General features: G+C 60.6%; 2 protein-coding genes across 3 annotated transcripts in view; both read left to right on the top strand.

Annotated features, from left to right (window-relative positions):
* CFDP1 (craniofacial development protein 1) overlaps positions 1-6,269 on the top strand; it is a 55,280-nt gene extending 49,011 nt beyond the window's left edge. The window contains exons 7-8 of the mRNA XM_050311654.1: positions 376-534; positions 5,528-6,269. Of these exons, the coding sequence (XP_050167611.1) occupies positions 376-534; positions 5,528-5,618 (250 nt within the window). The 3' untranslated portion in view covers positions 5,619-6,269. The remainder of the gene's footprint in view (positions 1-375; positions 535-5,527) is intronic.
* A 6,441-nt stretch (positions 6,270-12,710) lies between these two features.
* On the top strand, positions 12,711-19,504 carry BCAR1 (BCAR1 scaffold protein, Cas family member). Of its 2 annotated transcripts, XM_050311050.1 has the most exons (7): positions 12,711-12,846; positions 13,696-14,385; positions 15,553-15,714; positions 15,922-16,026; positions 16,424-17,572; positions 17,786-17,875; positions 18,235-19,504. In XM_050311050.1, exons 1-7 carry the CDS (start codon positions 12,835-12,837, stop codon positions 18,748-18,750), a joined length of 2,724 nt encoding a protein of 907 aa, XP_050167007.1. In that variant the 5' UTR covers positions 12,711-12,834; the 3' UTR covers positions 18,751-19,504. The 2 variants fall into 2 exon arrangements, with proteins under 2 accessions (XP_050167007.1, XP_050167006.1); XM_050311049.1 differs by lacking the exon at positions 12,711-12,846 and having other exon boundaries at positions 13,621-14,385.
* The last annotated feature ends 1,046 nt before the right edge of the window (positions 19,505-20,550 follow it).

Here is a 20,550-nt window from a genome sequence, read left to right as displayed (position 1 = left end):
CTTAGCACGGAGGTGATCAGTGGAATGGCTTGGCCTGGTATACACAAGGGGTCAAACTGGATGATTTAATGATCTCTTTTGGCCTGAAAGCTCTGTGTTCTCTTAAGAAGATAAATGAAAAAGCCCTTTCACGAGAAGCAAGCACTTGAGATATGTGTGTAATGAACTCTGCTGCTTCCAGGGGAACGGTGGAGCAGGATCTGCAGGAAGCATGACCTTGCTGCCTGCAGGCTGCCCGGAGTTGGTGGCCATCTGTTTCGTGGCGGTGGCTCAGCACCATCGAGGCCACCACTCTCACACGTGACGTTTCTCAGCTCTGGTTTTAATTGCCGTCTCCCTGCATTTAAATAACATTTGCTCCCTAATCTCTGTCAGGGTGAAGAGGCCAAGCGGGATGAGCAGCCTCCTGGGGAAGATTGGCGCCAAAAAGCAGAAGATGAGCACACTGGAGAAATCTAAACTGGACTGGGAGACCTTCAAGGAGGAGGAGGGCATTGTGGAGGAGCTGGCAATCCACAATCGAGGGAAAGATGGGTAAGAGGGACTTTACCTGATAGTAGTCCAGCATTTCCCACCACTTCCTATGAATGTGGTAAGTCTGTTGCTTGCTACAGAGTTCAGAAAACCTATGGGATTCCTTAAGAATTTATTCTAGGAATACATAAACCAGTAGCTCCTGTAGGCATCACAGGGAGACAGCTAAGTCTGTAAGCCCCTATCACTCTCTGCTAACAACCTGGTGAGGTCTCCAAGTCCAGCCAAGGTCTTTATCAGCTCTCCTACTCATGGTAGATGCAGCATGAACCAGTCTAATCCAGCACTCCCACCAGGAAACACAGTTGCCTTTGCCCCGTTTTCTTGTTTCAAACTGGGAGGTATGGTTTGTTCTGCTCTTCAAATGACGTGTTCCAGCTGCGTGTGTGCTCCCTCCCCCTGCATAAAGATGTTTGCAAGCCCAGAACAGCTGGCAAGGTGTGTTAAGGATTATGGCAGTGCTGGCCATTCGTTGTGTGCATCGAGCAATGTTCACTCCAATGAAGTTAATGGAAGTATCATAAAAGTAAATGGCAATGCTGTAAATAAAACAGAAAGTTAATAACAGGCACTACAGGGAGCGATAATGAGATCACAAGCAGCATTTCCACTACAAGTGCTTTGCTGAGCTCTGGGAAGATGTAGCCGGCTTAGTGGACAGATCGTTAAATGTATATTTTATTATAAGCTGTTCTTTTACTCAGCAGGAAAAACTCTGAGCTTCTGCATTCCAGCAGATTGGATTCTGTATTTCAGAATATATATATATGTATAACTGCCAAACTATCAAGTAGGTATTTCAGTTTGGCCTTGCACCCTTCCACAACACCCATTCTCCATCAGCTCTCCCCTGATCTGTTTCTGGCCACATGCCCTTGAACACGTGTGGAGAGTTCACTCACAGAGAACACTCCAGGAGTGCTGGAGAGGGGCAGGTGTTCCTCCCTGAAATCCGAGGGGTTGAATGATTTACACCACATACAGGTGTGGCAGAGCAGTGTTTTGTGCCATCTCTCGTGTTCCCCAGCCTAGTATGTCAACCTTTCTTGGCCAGTGCTGTTTCCTTTCCCACCACATCCACCAGGACAGCCTGCTCTTCATACCTGGCAAACCTTTCAAACGTGCTCATGTAATGGTCCTTGAAGGCCAAAGGAGGCATCAGCACATTGAAAAGATGAGCAAAGCAGAGCAGCAATTTTAAGAGCATCTTTAATCTTGAACAGTGTTGTGTTTTGCTGCCTGTCACATCCCAGGCTAGAAGACTGCTGAGCTCTTGGCAAGGGGTTTTTGTTGTTAAACAAATAAGGAACGTAATGCTGTGGTACCTTTAGACACTACCTTACAAATATGTTTGTGCTAGCCAGGCGTGTGATGTGAGGGGACCAGCCGAGTATCTGCTCACTGGGAATTACTTCCACTTCAAGGTAAAGGAAGGCAGAGGGGAGGAGCACTGATGGAGGTGCAGGCCAGTGCATTTCTGCTTACAGGCCACCTCTAAACACCTGCAGTGGGAAGGGAGCTGCACCCCTACAGAGCAGCCAGCCTGCCTGGGGGGCAGGTCACAGGCACGGCTGACTCCAGCCTCAGGTCATTTCACAGGAGCCCGTTGTCCCTTCTGCAGCCACCTCTTCTCCTTTAATGATGTCAGCTGTGCTCACCCTTCAGTGGGCAATCATTTACACATCTCTATAAAAATTGTAATGAGCCGTTGTTAACCCTTCAACCCAGGCAGGAGGGAGCGGGGCACTGCCTTTAATCCCTGATGCTGTCAGAAACCTCTGCTCCCCACGTGTCCTGCTGTGTGATTGTAAATGTCTGCCTGACGAGGAAAGGCACAGCCCACTCCTGGACATGTTTGCTTGATGCCACACAAGCCTTTGTGTTTACAGAGATGGTCCCTGCGTGTCTTGAGGAAGGCAGGAGGTGTTACTTTTTGCTCAGGAGGGAAGGCTGGCTGGATTTTTTCTTTGTGGTAGCCTTGTAGAAGTTGCTATTCACAGCTCTGAGCTCCCTGTGCCTTGGACCTCCCTTGTGCTTTCTCCAGCAGCGTCACATGCTGGGCCAGAACACCAGCAGCCAGTGGAGCAGTGGGGCTGTGGCATCTTTCTGCTGCCAGTGCCAGTTACCAGCCAGCTACAGCCTGGCACAGCATTCCTGAGGCAGAGGGGACATGTGCTGCCCCTTGGGTCTGTCCTCCCTTGCCTCTGAATTTCTGCCCTTGTACCACCAGCCCTTCCTCGGGAGCAGGACCTGGGCTTGTGCAGCCTCTCTGTCTCAGGTCCTCAGGGCCTGTCCTGGATTTGAGAGGAGGGGCCGGAGTAGGGAGGGGAGGCAGCTATGCCCTTTGCTGTTGATCTCTCTGATGTGCTTTATAAATGGAAATGTGTTCGTGGCCTCTTAATTGGGCCACCTTTGTAGGGCAGCCCCGTGGGGGAGCAGCCGGCCCGTGCGCTCCTGCACCGAGTGACTGATGGCAACTGGCAGGGGACAGGCAGCACCGAGACCCTCCCCAGAGCAGCTTGCAGCTGCCCTTGTTAGCAGAGACCGCCTCGCTCCCAGCGGATTTTCCTTCCTCTGCTCTGGCTCACAGCTGCCCTGTTGCCAGGCAGGTTGATAATTTACAGGAAAGTATTGATTCAGGTACCAAAGGTTGTTTAGACAAGCGCAGGACGGGTGTTTGTGCCTCACTCGTGCACTTTGGACTGCGTTTGGCCGTGCCTTGGTGTTGGCTGAGCGGAGCTGGCTGAGAACAGGGACAGAGCTGCAGCTCCAGCAGGGGCTTCAGGGCAAGAGGGGCTTGCACTGACCCTGCAGCAGCCCTGCTGTGTCCGTCAGCACCTCCAGCCTCTGTGTGCCTGTGGCACAACCCGGCCAGGCCCGGTGTGTGCACAGGTCATGCCTGTAAGGTCTGCTCTGGCCCTGCAGCCCTGGCTGTGGCCGGCTGAGGACAAAGCCACGGGGTGACGTCGCAGTTCCTCCTCCATGCAGCCCTGCTGGCTGCGGCTGTGAGACCGCATTCCTGGTTCATGATCCATATCGATCCCTGGGAACCAGGCCCTGCCCACCCGAGAGGCACAGCAGTCACGGAGGAGGAGGAGGAAAGCGCTGACCCCTCGATTTCCCGTTTGCTGACCCGCTGGGAGAGCTGGTATCGCAGAGGGGCCAGGGAGCTTCAGACTCAGTAGCTCAGGCTGTTGCTGTGCAGGCAGTCAGGGTGCTCCCAGATAACAGCAGTGACTGCTGTCCTTGCCTCCCCAGCGGTGGTTGTGGCTGGTGTTTAGCAGTGGAGGGGGAGGAAAACCACACGCCCAGCAATGACACACGAATATACAGCGTGACCCCCCAGCTTCCTTCCCGTGGCCTCTCCGAGCCCAGCCCCCAGAGCAGGTCACCTCCCTGCCTGCAGGGATGAAGGAAAGCCACACTCCCCTGCCTGCCTTTCCTGAACCAGCGTGGGGAGGGGGCCTCGGCACACAGCCCTGCTCTGCTGGCAGGGGGAAGGGGCCAGAGAAATAGCTCCTCACAGCCGGCTCATCGCTGCCTTACGCCGTGCTGGGCCCTGCCCTCGCAGCCGGCGGAGAGGAGCTGACCCAGTTGTGTCAGCACGAGGCGCTGGAGCTGCGATGGGGATGGAGTGGCAGCGGGGACGCGTGGGGCTGTCCATCCGCTTGGGGGATCGCTCGATGACATGAATCTGGATTAATTAATTTCCAATGACAACTGGGTGGGCAGGAGTGTCAGGGCTGTCCCTTGCAGCAAGGGCAGAGGCACCCTGGTGCTGGGAGGACATTCAGCACCAGTTGGATAATTGCAGCATAAAGAATCACAGAATCGTGGAGTGGTTTAGGTTGGAAGGGGCCTTTAAGGGCCATCTAATCCAGCCCCCAGCAATGAGCAGGGATATCTCCAGCTAGATCAGATTGCCCAGAGCCTCACCCAGCCTGACCTTGCAGAGACCTCATCATCAAAGGTCCCTCTGTCTGAGAGGGACCACTGCTGGTGGTGGGAGAGGGCTTCCACCTTCCCCTGCAGCTGGGTCTTGGGCACCTTTGTGCTCACTGCCAGCCACCCAGCAGCCTGGAAAACCTGCAGAGCCTGTGATGCTCATCTTTCCTCAGCTTTCAGTCTTGCTCGGTGAGCAGGCACCAGCTGCCATGCAGGAAAAGCAGTGACCAACAGAGAAGCTGAATGCAGTGGCTCCCTGTGCATCTCACACAGGAGCGTAATGACCTTGTCATGACAGTCCAGTGTTTGCCACCCTGGAACAAATGCAAAACAATTGTGATGATTCAATTACAGCTCCTGTTTTGAATTGCAATTTCGCTCCCTCTGTAGGTTAATTAGTAGCACAGCCCCGGGCTGTCTGTGGCAAGGGTTTGCAGCAAAGTACATTAAAATTCAGCTACATGCCATTAATGAGTGGTAAGGTGCTTTTCCAGGCACAGACGTGCCTTCTTCCTCTCAGCACTCAGGTGCCACGCTGAGGGGCAGCAGTAAATACTCAGCAGTGGTTAAAAGCTGGTCTGTGGTTGGGAAGCCCCTGGCTTGCATCCCTGAGCTGCTGCAGGTTTGCTGGGTGATGCTCCTTGCATCCCTAATGCTCCCTGTGCCTGTTACTGGCTTGTATCATGAGTTGTGCTGCTGTTGTTGGGTTTGAGATGCTTTGCTGGGTGGTGCAAGGGCCCGTTCTGATCCCCTGCAAGGTGTCTGTGAAGGACATTTCTCAGCTGTAGGAGAAGTACTGGAACAGGAGCAGCCAGTTCAGATCTCCAACCGATGGGGACCCCTCACCCCAGACCTCTGGAGTCCCACAGGGAACAGCCAAGAGGCCACAGAGCAGTTTTGGTGTCCATAGGAGATGTTCAGTGCAGTGATCAGCCCATGGAGAGAGAGGGAGGGAGGTGGATGGTGCCTTCCCTCCCTGCTCGTCCCTTTGGGTGGGCTTTGTCACTGGCTGCTCCAGGCCCTGCTTACAGCCTGTGCCTCCCTGCAGGTACATCGAGAGGAAGGCGTTCCTGGAGCGCGTGGATCACAGGCAGTTCGAAATCGAGCGCGACCTCAGACTGAGCAGGATGAAGCCCTGATGTGCCAGGGGTGGCCATGGTGGGTCCTGCTCCCTGCTGTGCCCGAGGGCTGTTGGGGGCTGCCGGCCACCGCTGGACCACCCAGCACGGAAACCGTTCTCTACCCGAGACTCAGCCTGTGCGTCTCAACGTGCAGGTTTTTCCTTTTACTGTAATATTTTGGGGAGGGTATTTGTCAGTGGGCAGGGGGCACTCTGAGGGTTAAATGGCCCAGCAGGTAACAGAAGACACGGGCCTGATTCTGGCAGCAGCTTTCCCAGGAGAAGAGGCGTTGGCACCAATCCTTTGCCAACGCGAGGTGCTTCTGGCTGCGGGAGGAGCCGAGGCTGGGCGGGTGTTGGAATATTTGGTGGTGGGAGTGGAGCTGCAGGAAGGTGTCATGGCTGCTCTGTGTGTGCAGGCTGTGGGCTGGAGCCCTCCTCCTGCTCTGCCAGCCCCGCAGCACTCCCTGCCCCTCCGCCCTCTGCTCCTGTCCAGACAAAGCCAAACTGTCTGGACTTGTCTGTGGGGTCTGATGATGCTGGGGGGGCGTTAAGCAAGCTGATGAAGAAATCTTCCTTGTTCACACTGTCGAGAAGATGGGAGCAGCTGCAGCAGGCAGGAAGGGCCAGGATCTGAGTGTTCACATGAATAAAGTATTCCATCCCAACACCCTTGCATGCTGGCAGCTTGGTTTTTGCGGGAAGCAGAGGACAAAGAAATTAAGGGTCACATACAGTAAGGAGTGTCTGACTGGTAATAAAAACCTCTGCTGGGATGTGCCTCGTGTCTGCCCTGATAGCAGCCTGGGGGTCTGAGCAAGTGCTTGGATTGCTTTCCCTCTGCAGCACTGGGGCTGATGGTGGGATTAAATCCAGAACTGGGGTTGGCATTGTCACCGTAGACCTGTAGCAGTGCTGCAGGAGCAAAGAAGCCCCCCCAAGGCATGGCCACGCAGGGACACTCAGCAAAGTGCAGCTGCCTGGGCGGGCAGGCCAAGGCGCCTGGGTGTGGAGCGAGCGGCTGGAGCTGGAGGCCAGCAATGCACCATCATCCTGCTGACCTGGTGCTGCTGGAGCCGGGCAGCTCCCCATGGCTGGGCTGTGCACACCCTCAGAGTGGAGGTGCTCACCAGCACTTCCCCACGGGGTGCTCTGAGCCCGCTCGGTGCTGCTGCTGTGCCAGGGGAAGGCGGCACAAGCCCCATCCTTCCCGCTCACAGGGCCAGTGATGCCGTCGCTGCTGCTGGCCCCTTGCCTGTGGCTCTGAGCCTTGGGCTCACATGTCCACTGCTGAGTCAGCCCTTGCTCTGTGGATGTGTTGCAGGATAGACAAGAACAAAACACCACGTGCCTGGGGGAGCTGCAGCCTTTGGCGCCCTGTTCTGTACAGAATCAGCTGTAATGGACCTGCTTCAACGAGCCTGACGTTGGACAGAAACAAAACAACTGGATGATGACATGTTTTCTTCCCCAAACACTTCCAGGCCAGTTTCTTCTCTGGTTTAGGTTGCAAGGACAACTGGGCACCACTGTGGAGATAGCTCAGGGCTCCTGGGTGGCAGCGAGTGGCCCTGGCTGGATGGTGCTGGGGCTGCAGTGCAAGGCAGGTGCTGCAGTAGCTGGGCTGTTCTCCTGCTCGGGATGGTGCTGCCAGACCATCTCCAGCCCCTTCTCTCCTTGTGTGCTGGGCTGGGAGGTGGCTGGTCCTGCCCTCCTTGCAGGGTCCCTCCCAACAGGGACTCCAAGGCAGCCAGGGCTTGTTTTGCTGCAGGTCCCTGATGATGGTGAAATGCTGGGGCAGCAGCTCAGCCAGGGCAGCCACAAGTGGGGCTGGGCAGGCTTGGCCCACTGTGGATGCTGAGCAGGCAGCCAGGGAAATGATTTGCCTTTTGCTCCATTGGTGCTGAGAGGAGAGGAGAGGGAATATTTCTGCCCCATATCCCCCATGTCTCTTCATGGCTGTGCTCCTGGGGCCTCACACACTGGACAGAGGTGGGGAAGGGTCATGTCATCCCTGCATAGGCTGGCTCCCTGTGGTGGTTGGCTCCTGGTGACTGCTGACCAAAATCTTTGCTGCAGCATGGCCGTCTCAACTGCATTGTAGGGCTCTTCCTGCTCCAGCAGCTTGGCAGCACCTTGGGGTCAAAAGTAGGTAAGAAATTGAAAATAATTCTGTGCATTGTATTCTGAGCAAGAGTGGAATGGAGATCCCAAAGGTGTGAGATACCAAAACCAGCCCTGCTCTTAAAAGCATTAAAGAGCTCCAGGCTGTGTCCAGAGTGAGTCCTGCAGCAGCATCTGGCTCTGGATGGCTTGGGGGTGGCTTTGGGTTCGCACGCACTGTAAGGGTGTGTCAGTGGGATGTGGCCAGCACAGCCTCCACTGGCACGCTGGTGAAGATCAGTGACCCCCAGTATATCGGATGCTGCCTGCCAGCCCCAGCTCTGCTCTCCACAAACCCTCCTGCCTCTCTTCTCTGGGGTTTTTCCTTCCCTTCAGCTGAGCAAATGTGGAAAATTTTGAAATCTTGGAAGCAACCTGACCTGCTGGAAAAGCGTGGTTTAGCGGCGGTGGCCGAGAGCCTCGGCCCCCTCTCTGCGGGGCTCCCCACCTGGCGGCAGCGTGGCGTGCCCGGCCCGGCCTGAGGATGCCGGGATGCAGTGCCAGCTCCCGGCCCAGCAAGCTGGGACAGGCTTGGCGGGACGCAGCCTCCAGCCTGGGCTCATTCCTGGCTTCCTCCGCGCTCCCAAGCGTCCTGCGTTTTTGCTGGGTTGGATCATGTATTCCTCGCCTCTCTTTCCTGAAGACGAGGAGTGATTTACAGGTCTCCAGAAAACACAGCTTGGCTGCTTTGGAAGGGAAAAAAAAGAAACCCAACCAAACCCCCTCTCTGTTTGCTATTTCGCCTTCCCACGAAGGGGGGTGGCCCCAGGACCCGCCAGCCCTCGGTGTCCCCGCCAGCCCTTGGCGTCCCCAGCAACTGCGCTTTCTGCGAGGAGCAACGTTCCCAGGACGTGTGGGTCCCTCTTTCAAGATGTCCCAACCTTGAGTTGTCTTCTCTGGGAAGCTCACATATCCTCTGTGGGTCAGGGCCCAGCCTGAGCATTTGTTTGGGGTAATTTTGGCCCTACAAGGAGTCCCTCTTGCCCAGAACATCACCTCACCCCGAGGAGCTCCCCCTTCCCTGGCCGCCTGAAGGGGCCCCTTGTGCAGCTGAGCCCCAGACAAGGCTCCAATTGTGTCCCTGTGCCCCGATGGTCGGGGCTTCTGCCGTGGCATCCCCGTGCTGGAGCCACGGTAAAAACGGCTGCGTCCAACCCGCGCCCGCAGGCTCTGCTTTCCTGAGCCGGTGGGCTCTGGGGAGGCTGTTACGGAGCCAGGGGAATCGCCATGGGGAGGTGATGTGTTGTGTTTAATGCTGCTTCAGTGACAGGGATGGGGAGTAAATGTCAGCTTGGCTGGCTGCCTGGGGGTGCATCTCATGGCCCCCACCCGGCTGTCCCAAGGACTCGATGGGATTCATGGACTGAGCTGCCGTGGGGCAGAGTGTGGCAGCTTGGAGAAGGAGGGAGCAGAGCGTGGAGCTGACCCCGGGAGCATCTCCCCGCAGCCAGGGCAGCAGTTCCCCAAGGGGCAGGGCTGGTGCCTGGCAGGTGGTGCTGGCAGCACCTCATCCTCTTTTCCAAGCTGCTGTTTTCAGCCACTTCCCACCTCGCAGCAAGGTCCCACCCAGCAGCACAGTGGGTCTCCCACCCCATATGAGGAGGGTCCCCCCCAGGGCATCCTTGTGCTGTTGGTGAGTGCTGGCACTGGCATTTGAAGCTCAGCTGGTGGCGGTGGCACAGCCAGCCCTTCCTGCTCCCGGGGGAGCCCCGGCTGGGGGCGAGGATCAGCGCCAGCCCTCGCCAGGGAATGAATGGGGACACAAACAGAGCCGCTACTGTTGGGGCAGCCCAAGGCCCGCGCTCCGCCTCAGCTTCTCTGGAGATGGGGGGGTGCCCTGTCACCCTGCTCTCTGGAAAGGCAAGCAGTCTCCCCCGACATCTTCTCTTTGCAGCTAAGAACTGACCCAGCCCCCTGGAGAAGCACAGGGATAAATCCTGGTTGTGATCCTGTTGGGTCCCGTGATATTACAAGCCAAGAGAAATGTCCTCATTATTTCCAGAATATTGAAGTCTAATAAATCCTGTCCTGCCTTATAGGATTTATTTCTCTGTTCATTGCTAGGAGACTCAGTCCCGTGTAATCCTATTGCTGCTCCAGGAGGTGGGGAGAGGCTTTCTGAAGCACAGACCTGGCAGGGCTGTGGGCAGGAGCAGGCAGCCCTGCATGGAGCTGTTGGTGCCTGCAAACATCCCAGTGCCAGCCCCTTTCCCAGTATGTCCTGCTGTCCCAGAGCTGTGCCAGGCCTGGCATGTGTTCACCAAACCCAATCTCATCTGATGGTTGCGGCACGGCTGGGCCAACGGGACGTTAATCAGCAATTAGCCAATTAATATGGCATGGCACAGCACAGCCTGCTCCCCCTGCCCCATGCATGTCTGCCATGCTCCCCCAAACCCCACTTTAAAGGCCTCTGGCACCTTCTCACACCAGAACCAGCAAGAAAAGCTGCGAAAAGCCAGGAGAAGCCGGGCTGGGCACAGCCAGGCCCCTGCAGCCACAACAGCCGCCTGCCCTGTGCGGAGCCAGCCGTGCCTGGCTCGTCGTACACCAGGGACCCTCCAGAAGACAATGACGGGCACATGAATATGGCTGGAAATTTTGCCACTGAGTGTTTTCCATAGCAACCGTTGCTGGGGCAACCTGCATCCCGAGCAGCATCCACCCCAAAACACCCAGCCCCGTGTCCACCGGGGCTGGCAAAGAACCGCGGCTTGGGACTGGTGAGACCCTCACCGTACCCCACCACCAGCGGCACAGGGATGCTCAGGCAGCGCCAGCCCAACTCTGAGCATCCCCAGTGCCACAGGGCCCCTGGAATGCTCCACTTTTGATCTTCTTTTTGGCCTTTCGTTTTCTCAGAGGAGGGAGAAGCCAAAGCGAGACCTGTTGGTGCTTGTCGCCCCCCGGGCGCTTGGCTGGGGAAGCAGGGGTGTGCAGGAGCCATTGCCAGCTCAGGGTGCTCAGCAGATGCAAGCAGTGATTTTGGCTCCAACAGACCAAAAATGGGATCGAGTTCAACAGGGAACACTTTGATCTGAGCATCAGCACAGGGAGAGGGAAAAATGAAATCCCCGCTGCTTTTAAGTCCAAAAGCAGGGAGCTTGCGGCCCCTCGGCACCTGCCTGAAGCCGTATGGTGGGAGTTCACCCTGGGGACACCCCAGGGATCCCAGGAGGCCCTCGCTGCTGGCTGGGTGGGCCCACATGAGGCTCAGGGTCTCCAAACACACTGTGGCCTCCTGGGATCAGCTGCATCGGTGGGAGAGGGGCAGGGGAGCTTGGAGCCCATCCCAAGGGCACCCACAACACTCAGTCCCTGCGCTGTCACCACTGTCACCAACAAGAGGAAACCACAACCCCCGTGCCGGGGCAGCTGCGGTTTGTGGGTGCAACCGCAGTCTCTGCCTCCGGATATCTGCCAACCTCAGCTGTGCCTCAGTGTCCCTTTCTGCCAGCGATGAGCAGGGAAAGCGGCCTCCGACGGGGACAGCAGTGGTGGCTCTGGGGGAGCGGAGCAGGCCCTGCTTTTTGGGGAAGGGCACGTGTTTGCATCCTGGTCCCGACGCTGCCCCTGCACGCTGATGGCCCGTGGCCCAAAGGTAACCCCTGGGGGTTGGGGGTGAGAGGAAATGCCATCGCGGGCACTGTGGCCGGAAGGCACGGGCAGGGCCAGGGGCACATTCCTTGCCTGCCCCCGCACACACCGCTTGCTCCCTGCCCGCGGCTGTCGCGCAGGGCCCCTCGGCACCTACTCACCCGTGTGCCCACACAGCTGCGGGCACCTCTCGTGTCCCTTTCTGTGGTCCCCTACGTGTTCTCACACGCTTGGGGAGCAGCAGGGGTGTCCCTGCACCTTGAGCGTGTCCACAGGTCCCGTGTCCCCACACAGCTCACAGGTGTGTGTCCCACAGCTCCCCAGGAGCCTCACAGCCCTCCCTGCCTGCTCCTGGCTCCGTGGGGGTGATGGCAGGGGCTGTGGCGCAGCACGTGGCCGTGCCAGGTCCAGGCTCACCAGCTATTGGGGTGCCCGTGGACCCCGTGGGCCCTGTAGGTGGGCTGTTGGAACAGGCCAGGCATGCAGCCGTGGTGTGCCATGTGTGCCATGGTGTTGTACATGTCCCATGGTGTGCCATGGTGGTCTACACGTGCCACGGTGTGCCACGGTGTGCCATGTGTGCTCTGCCACGCGGGCCAGTGCACCTACATCCCCCATTACCTGCCCCTTACATCCCCCTGCCACTGCACGCCCTGCCCATTGCACACCCCAGAACGCCCCAGTTACACTCCTGTCACCCTCTGTTGCACACCCATTGCACACCAGGTACGCTGCCATTACCCCCTAATGCCCTTTGCTCACTACACACCCACTGCACAGCCTTTGTCCTTCATTTGCACACCCATTTGTAGCACACCTATTGCACGCCCGTTGCACACCCGTTACACACCACCCTTCACTGCACAGCTGCTGCACACCTGTTACACTGCCCTTACCCCCTGCTGCACACCCGTTACACACCCACTACTCGTTACACACTCGTTGCCCTTCACCGCACACCCAATACCTTCCTTTAGACACCCATTCCATGCCCTCTACACACTTGTTGCACACGCTTTACACACCTGTCCCACACCCTTCACACACCCATTCCATGCACTTTACACACACATTGGCCTTTACACACCCCTTGATCGCCCTTTACACACCCGTCCCACGCCCTTTACACACCCATTGCACTTTACACACCCATTGCACTTTACAAACAATTGCACACCCTTTACACACCCATTGCACTTTACAAACAATTGCACTTTACACACCCCTTGCACGCCCTTTACACACCCATTGCACACTCGCCCCGCCCCCTCGGTCCCTGCCCTGCCCCCTCGGGGCCCTGCCCCTGCTCGGGCCCCGCCCCCGGGGGCGCAGCCAATGGGCGCGGGCGGGGCGGGCCGGGCGCGCGCCGCGCTATAACGAACGCTCCGTGTGGCGCCGCCGCCCGCGCGCCCCGGACCGGCCCCGGCCCCGCTCCCCGCCCGGCCCCGCCGCGGCCGGCCCGGCCCCGCGGGAAGATGAACTACCTGGTGAGCGGGCAGCGGGACGGGACGGGACGGGGAGACGCGGGGACGTGCGCGGGGACAGGCGGGACGCGGGGGAACGGCTGGTGGGGGCCCCGCCGGGAGGAGGAGGAGGAGGAGGGGATGGGAGAGGAGGGGATGGGGGAGGAAGGCCACAGTGCCCCCACCACGGGCAGGGCCCCCTCGGCGCGGCCGATCTCGCTGGCGTGACCTTGGCCGAGCCCCGCCGCGCCGGGGCGGTCAGGCCTTGCCCGCCCTCCTTCGCTCCCGGCGGGTCCCGGCGCTGCGGGACCCGCGGGGGCCTCACCGGGGCCGAGAGCCTCTCTGGGCCTTCGCCCCCCGCCCCGCCGGGCAGGGTGGCAGTGGCGGCGGGCAGGGCCCGGGCAGAGCCGCGGAGAGCCGGGGTTCGGGCCCAGCCGCCCCGGGCGGGCCGCAGCCCGTCCCGCGGCCCCGGCAGCGCTGGCAGGTGCCGCCCCGGCCCGGGCCGGGCACCGCGCGGGGCCGGAGGGGCCCAGGCCCGGCGGCGGGAGCCGTGGGATGGCCACGGCCACGGCTGACTCACCGCCCCGGCACTTCCTCCCCGGCGGCGGAGGGAAGGGGCGGGAGAGGCAGAGGAGGCCCCCCGAAACCGGGGAGGAGGAAGGGCCCGGCCCCTTCCCAGCACCACCTCTTGGAAAGGGTGGGTTGAGCTCCGGCGGGGAATCCCTCGGCGGCCGGAGCGGCAGATCCAGCTGGCGGGAGGCGCTGGGCGAACCCCCGGCCCGCGGGGCTCGGTGCCGGCGCGGAGCTGCCGGGATGACGCCCCCGCGGCCGGCGGGGCCCGGCTCACCGCCCCGGCGCGGGGCTCTCTTCCAGAACGTGCTGGCCAAGGCGCTGTACGACAACGTGGCCGAGTCCCCGGACGAGCTCTCCTTCCGCAAGGGCGACATCATGACGGTGCTGGAGCGCAACACGCAGGGGCTGGACGGCTGGTGGCTCTGCTCGCTCCACGGCCGGCAGGGCATCGTCCCCGGGAACCGCCTCAAGATCCTGGTGGGGATGTACGACAAGAAGCAGCAGCAGCAGCAAGCGCCCGGCCCGGCGCAGGGGCAGGCGCCGCCGCAGCCCTCGGTGCCCCAGCCGGCTCTGCCGTACCACCACCAAGGGGGATACACCCCGCTGTCGCCCGCCTCGCAGTACACACCCATGCACCCTGCTTATGCCCCCCAAGGGGACAACGTCTACCTGATGCCGGTCCCCAGCAAGGGACAGCAGAGTCTGTACCCGGGCTCGGCACCCACCGGACAGTTTCCTCCTGCCCCGGCTAAGCAGCCACCCACCTTCCCGAAGCAGGCACCTCCCCACACCTTCCCCAGCCCCGGCCAGGAGATCTACCAGGTGCCCCCCTCCCTGGGCCCGGCAGCAGAGGCGTACCCCGGGGGCTCTGCCAGCCCTCCCCAGGATGTCTACCAGGTTCCTCCCTCAGCTGGTCAGGCTCAAGAGATCTACCAGGTGCCCCCATCGCTGGACATGAGGAGCTGGGAAGGGCACAAGCCCCAGGGAAAGGTAGGATGGGGAGACTGGAGTGGGGAGCATGTTATAGTTGTGGGGTGCTCTGTGGTCCATGGGTGTGAGTGGGTGGCAGGGCTTGGGCTTATCAGCCCACCAGTGTCTCTTGGGGCAGGCAGCCCTCGTGCCCATTGCTGGAGTTGTGTGGGCATCCTTCCTGCACTGCTGGCAGGAGGGGGGCACTGAGGGAGTCTCTGCAGTGGCTGTGGTGCCCTGGTTGACCTGGGCTTCCCTGCTTGGGGCTGGCACAGCATTTGGCACTTGGGTCCTCATGGTCTCTTGTGTAGGCTCTGCCACAGTCACCCAGGGCATGGCAGCATGTCTGGTGTGGGTGCAGGGTGCTGATAACCCCAGAGCTCCTTTGGCCAGGTTCTGTAGCTGTGGTTGGTACCCAGCACAGTGCTGTGGGGTTTCATTCCTGCTGGGAGCGCGGGCAGGAGCAGGCAGCGGGTGCCAGCATGTCCCGGCTGTGCCAGGGAGCCTGCCAGTGCTTGCTGGATTTGCTGGTGAGGCAAGGGTGAGCCACCAGCCTGTCCCCAGCATGGAGCCTAACGGCTCCATCCCCAACACCAGGCTCCTCCTGGCTCTGCCCCTTCCCTGGCACGTCATCCCAGGGAAGAGGAGCGAGGTGCTTTCATATCGCGTTTTCTGGGAAGGCTACCTGACTCACACCCCTGGCACGTAGCCAGCGAGGAGAGGGAACTGCCAATCACACCCAGGGCACGAGGAGCATCCTAAAACTGAGAGCCAGCCTGGCACCTCAGCCCTTCTTAGCACCATTTGGGCAGAGTGCCATGACCCTCTGGGTTTGGTTATTTGCCGCACTCGTGTCGCCATGGAATGACCAATTCGGGCGTGAGGCCGCGGGCAGGGATTTCCAGGCGTTGGCAGATCCCTGCCCACAGCTCGGTGCCCGAATGAGCTGTTCCGTGCCGCTCTCCGCGGCCGTGCCGGCTGGGCTTTGTCTCCGTTCGAGGCTCCATCGCCGCTATAAATAACCGGTGATATCATCCGGTCCCCACGCCTGGCCGGGGAGCGCCCTCCCGTGGGCAGCGCCGCGCACGGAACGCGCCCCGTCCTCTCTGCGGCCCCGCGCTGGGTCTGGGGGTGATGCGGGGAGGGGGATGCTCGGCAGTGCCCACAGATCTTTCTCTCTTTTCGCAGGTGCTGGTGCCCACCCGCGTGGGGCAGATGTATGTGTATGACTCCCCCAAGGGGGAGCAGGTGGAGTATGATTTCCCTCGCCACCTCATCTCCGCGGGCTCCCAGGAGATCTACGACGTGCCGCCTGTCCGAGGGGGCGTCCCGAGCCAGTTCAGCCAGGAGGTGAGGCTGCTTGTGGGGTCGAGGGGTAGCTCTGAGCTCCATCCTCTAGAATGGGAGATGACCTGGCACAACCTGGGATCCAAAGCTGGGCAAATTGTACCCAAAAATGTGTACTTTATGAACCTCGGGGCTGCTTCTGGGCACCTCCATCCTTCCCAACTGGTCCCCATGCCATCTCTGATATTTCGTCCTGTGTCCCCTCTCCAGGTCTATGACACCCCCCCCATGGCAGTGAAGGGTCCCAACGGGCAGGACCCAGGGCAGGAGATCTACGATGTGCCCCCCAGCGTGGAGAAGAACCTGCCCCAAACTGTAAGTGCTGCTGGGAAGCTCCCAGCTTCTGTATAAGAAAGATTTTTACAGAGAAAATAATAATTCACTCTCCCAGGGATCAGTCTCCCCAGAGATGTGGTAGTGTCCCTGTCACTGGAGGCTTTCAGGATACCAGGAGACAGGGTACTGGATGTTCACATCCAGGGGATGAGTTTGGACTCTGTGTCCCTTCCAACCTGGGCTGCTCTGGGATGTTGTGACTCCTGTCCCAAAGGGCAGGGGAACCCCTGGGGTGCATGGCTCCATCCTGGTGCCCACCCAGTGCCATCTGGCTCTCGTGTGCCCCACAGCATAGGGCAGCCCATCTGCACCTCTGTGCTGAGCCAGGCCAGCCCTCCCTGCAGTGCTGACAGTGCCTGCTGCTCTGCCCTCGCAGGTGTACGACGTCCCCCCCTCGGTCAGCAAGGACGTGCCGGACGGCCCGGCACGGGAGGAGACCTACGACGTGCCCCCCGCCTTCGCCAAGCAGAAAACCTTCGATCCCTCCCGCCAACCCCTCGTCCTGGCCCAGCAGGAGCCCTACTTGCCAGAGGACGTCTATGACGTGCCGCCAGCCGCTGGGAAGGGTGCTCCTGAGCAGCCGCTCTCCCACGAGATCTACGACGTGCCCCCCAGCCTCAAGAAGCTGGGGGGATCCACCTTCCCTTCCCAGGAGGTGTACGACGTGCCCCGGGACCTGCACGCCCCGGGTAAGGGCTCCGTGGACACGGAGGGCGAGTACATCTACGATGTCCCGCCGCAAGTGGACCGCGAGCCCAAGGGCGCCGACGCCAAGCGCCTCTCGGCCTCCAGCACGGGCAGCACCCGCAGCAACATCTCCACGTCCTCACTGGATGTAGTGCCTGTGAAGGAGCCGGCCAAGGGAACCGGCAAGGAGTTCTCCCTGGACTTGGACGCCGCTATGGAGACACTGGCCAAGCTCCAGCACGGCGTCAGCAGCGCCGTCTCCTACCTCATGTCCTTTATCGGCACCAACTGGCGCAGCCCCGAGCACATGGAGGCCAACGCCGCCAGCATCCGCAGCGCAGCCGAGGGCGTCCGGACGGCCCTCCGGGACCTGCTGGAGTTTGCCCGGGGGGCAGTGGGCAACGCTGCCCAGGCCTCCGACCGCTCCCTGTACGCCAAGCTAAGCAAGCAGCTGCAGAAGATGGAGGAGGTCTACCAGGCCCTGGCACGGCACGGCCAAGCGCTGGACGCTTGCCACTGGGCCCCCAGTGCGCTGGCCAGCAGCAAGCCAGGCACAGATGACTTGGAGCACTTCATCATGCACTCACGTGGTGTCCCCGATGACACCAAGCAGTTGGCTTCCTTCCTGCATGGCAATGCCTCCCTCCTCTTCAAACGGACAAAGCCGGCGGTGGAGAGTGGTGGCCACGGGCCCCCTCACCCCTCCGACAAAGCCAGCAGCATCCAGTCACGGCCCCTGCCCTCCCCACCCAAGCTGCTGGCCCAGGAGTCGCCCGATGGGCCCTATGAGAACAGTGAGAGCGGCTGGATGGAGGATTACGACTACGTCCATCTCCAGGTGGGCACGGGCGGGGGGTCTGCTCCCCGCAGGGAGCATTTGTGCCGGTGCCGCCCCGGCACAGGGGGATTAGGCAGCTCTGCTTCTGCCACACACATTTTGCTCTTATCCTCCAGCTTGAGGGTTGTGGGCACCAGGGGTGTCCCGGGGCAGGTGGGAACTTGCTCTGACAAGGCTGATGTTGCTGACCCCTTCCATGTCATGCCCCTGCAGGGCAAGGAGGAGTTTGAGAAGACCCAGAAGGAGCTGCTGGAGAAAGGCAACATCATCCGGCAGAGCAAGGACCAGCTAGAGCACCAGCAGGTAAGGGTGCCAGGGCAGGCAGGTGGGCACTGCTGTGCACAGTGCTCAGAGCAACCAGGGCCCCAGGTCCCGCTTCCCTCATAACCTCTGCTGCCAGTCTGACCACAGCCCTCTTCCCTGTCTGTCCCAGTGGTGGGTTTTGCTTTGCCTTCTATAGCATACCAGTGCTGTGCCAATGGAGAGGGGCATAGACACCTTGCTCCTGGGGAGGGGTGTGGTGTAGTTGTCCTGGGGCTGGCACTGTCCCTCTCTCTATTCTTGGTGGTTGGTGGCCATGGACACCCGTGCTGGTGGCTCTGGGGAGGGGGAGCAGGTGCTGGCTCAGTGGCCACCCTGCCTCACGCTCATCCCTCCCGCAGCTGAAGCAGTTCGAGCGGCTGGAGCAGGAGGTGTCGCGCCCCATCGACAATGACCTGTCCAACTGGAGCCCCTCGCAGCACTACGGCCCGGCGCGGGGCAGCGGGGCCCTGTGTCCCGCCGACCGCCAGCTCCTCCTCTTCTACCTGGAGCAGTGCGAGGCCAACCTCACCACGCTCACCAACGCTGTCGACGCCTTCTTCACCGCCGTCAGCACCAACCAGCCCCCCAAGATCTTCGTGGCCCACAGCAAGTTCGTCATCCTCAGCGCCCACAAGCTCGTCTTCATCGGGGACACGCTGTCCCGCCAGGCCAAGGCCCAGGACGTCCAGCACAAGGTGATGCACTACAGCAACCTCCTCTGTGAGATGCTCAAGGAGATCGTGGCGACCACCAAGGCGGCCGCCCTCCATTACCCTTCTCCTGCCGCGTCCAAGGACATGGTGGAGCGTGTCAAGGAACTCACCAACAGCACACAGCAGTTCAGGATGGTGCTGGGCCAGCTGGCAGCCATGTGACGGCCTCAGGGCCACTGTCCCCTCTCTCTGACCTCCACCCCTCCCCAGACGTGTGTCCCCCTCCATGGGAGTCCTCTCCACCTGGTGTAAGCGGACATGTACATAGAGACTCATGCACACCGGGGGGCTGGGGCTCCACAGGGAGGGGGGGACGGGCTGCAGCCATCATCTCCCTTCCTCTTCTTCCCTCTGGCCAGAGACCAGGAATGGTTTCAGAGCTGTGCCCGTAACGAAGCAAAGCTGGGAGGTGCATCTATGCCCAGTCCTTCCCCGTGTCCTCTCTCCGTACAAACCCGGCAGCCAGTCCTGGTGTGGAGGATGTGAGGCCATGTCCCTGTTGAGACAAGGATTGCCTGGCAGTTTGAGGTGTTGCTGTGGCTGCCCCGCTCTCAGGGGGACACCAGAGCCACTCTACAGTGGCCAGCAGATTCTAATGGTGTGGAAGCCATCCCTGTGGTGGTGGGATGGTGTGACACAGGTTGTACTGTCTCCCTGTGTGCTGGAGGCTGGGGATAGGGGTCCCCAGGGGGTAGGGGATGGGGGGGAGCTGCTGGGGCAGGAAGGGGTAACCTGTGCGTGCTCACGTCTCGGGCTGTGACACAGTACCAGCTGTAACCGAAACGCAAACTGAAATTGGTGCCTTTTGAACACAGGGGAAGCTTCCGCTGGTTCCCGGAGCTACCGCGTGGCAGCCCCCTCCAAAACTTGGCCCCAAGTTCCCCAGCAGCATAAAGATTTGCCTACAAACCCCCTCCATCTCCTGGGTGTCTGCATGTGCCTGCTGAGGTGAGGGAGATCCCCTGGAGCAGGGCTGGGGGGATCCTGTCCCCCTAAAGGATCTCATAACCGATGGAAACTGCTGGTGCACAGAGGTTTAATGGGGCATGTGAGGGTTTGGGGGAAATGAGGGGTGGCAGTGCAGGGCAGTGGGGCCACTCTGGCCCTGACTTGAGGTGAGAAGGGCATCTCTCACAGCACATTGCCAGGGTTCATGGCCCACCATGGGGGCTGTGGGTTTGCTGTGGTAGAGAGGATGGTAGCCCTCACCCCCAACCTTGGTGGTTCTGGGCACCCATCCCCTCCAGCACCTTTGGGACACAAGCACCCCAGGCTCATATGGACTCGAGTAGTGCATGGACCATGATACTCTCAGTCCTAGGGGCATCCCTGCTACAGCTCTGGGGCCACAGCACACCCCTGGACACCCCAGGAGCCCCAGCATTCCCAACATCTGCAGCCCAAAGGCATCCCCAGCCCTCAGTGCTGTGACCTCTGGCCCCGTGGCCCCCTCATGCCCACAGTACCGACGGGAACCAGAGCCCGGTGCCACGCAGGTGGTTGTTGAGGGCCTTGTGGGTGACACCGGGCTCCACTGTCACCGAGAAGTCCTCGAGGCTCAGCTCCGCGATGGTGTCCATGCGGCTCAGGTCGAAGCAGACACCGTGGAGACGTTGGGGGCCCCGACCACGGCGCTCAGGGTCTCCACAAAGTCGGGGGGCAGCGAGGGCTGCGGGGGGAACGACGAGGGCTCCGTCAGGGAGGGGCTGGGGCTGCTCTGACTGCGGCCGTGGGCCCGGCACACCCAGCAGCCAAGGGCAGGGGGCCCAGCGGCCACGGCAGGACGGGAATGCCCTCGGGACCCCCGGCCCCACCTTGGAGCAGCAGCTGCGGCGCCCCAGGGCTGCCCCCAGCGCCAGCAGCCGCAGCAGGGCCATGGCAGGACCGACCAACAACAGGAACGAGGGAACTGAACCACCAGGACCCTGCCCTGCCCTCCCCTGGCCGTCGGTCCCTCCCCCA

This window comes from Myiozetetes cayanensis, unplaced genomic scaffold (assembly GCF_022539395.1).
Source record: "Myiozetetes cayanensis isolate MyiCay16 unplaced genomic scaffold, myiCay2020 scf16, whole genome shotgun sequence".
Classification (NCBI taxonomy): domain Eukaryota; kingdom Metazoa; phylum Chordata; class Aves; order Passeriformes; family Tyrannidae; genus Myiozetetes; species Myiozetetes cayanensis.
The sequence above is the reverse complement of the archived record's forward strand: the minus strand, read 5'-3'. Positions and strand labels throughout refer to the sequence as shown.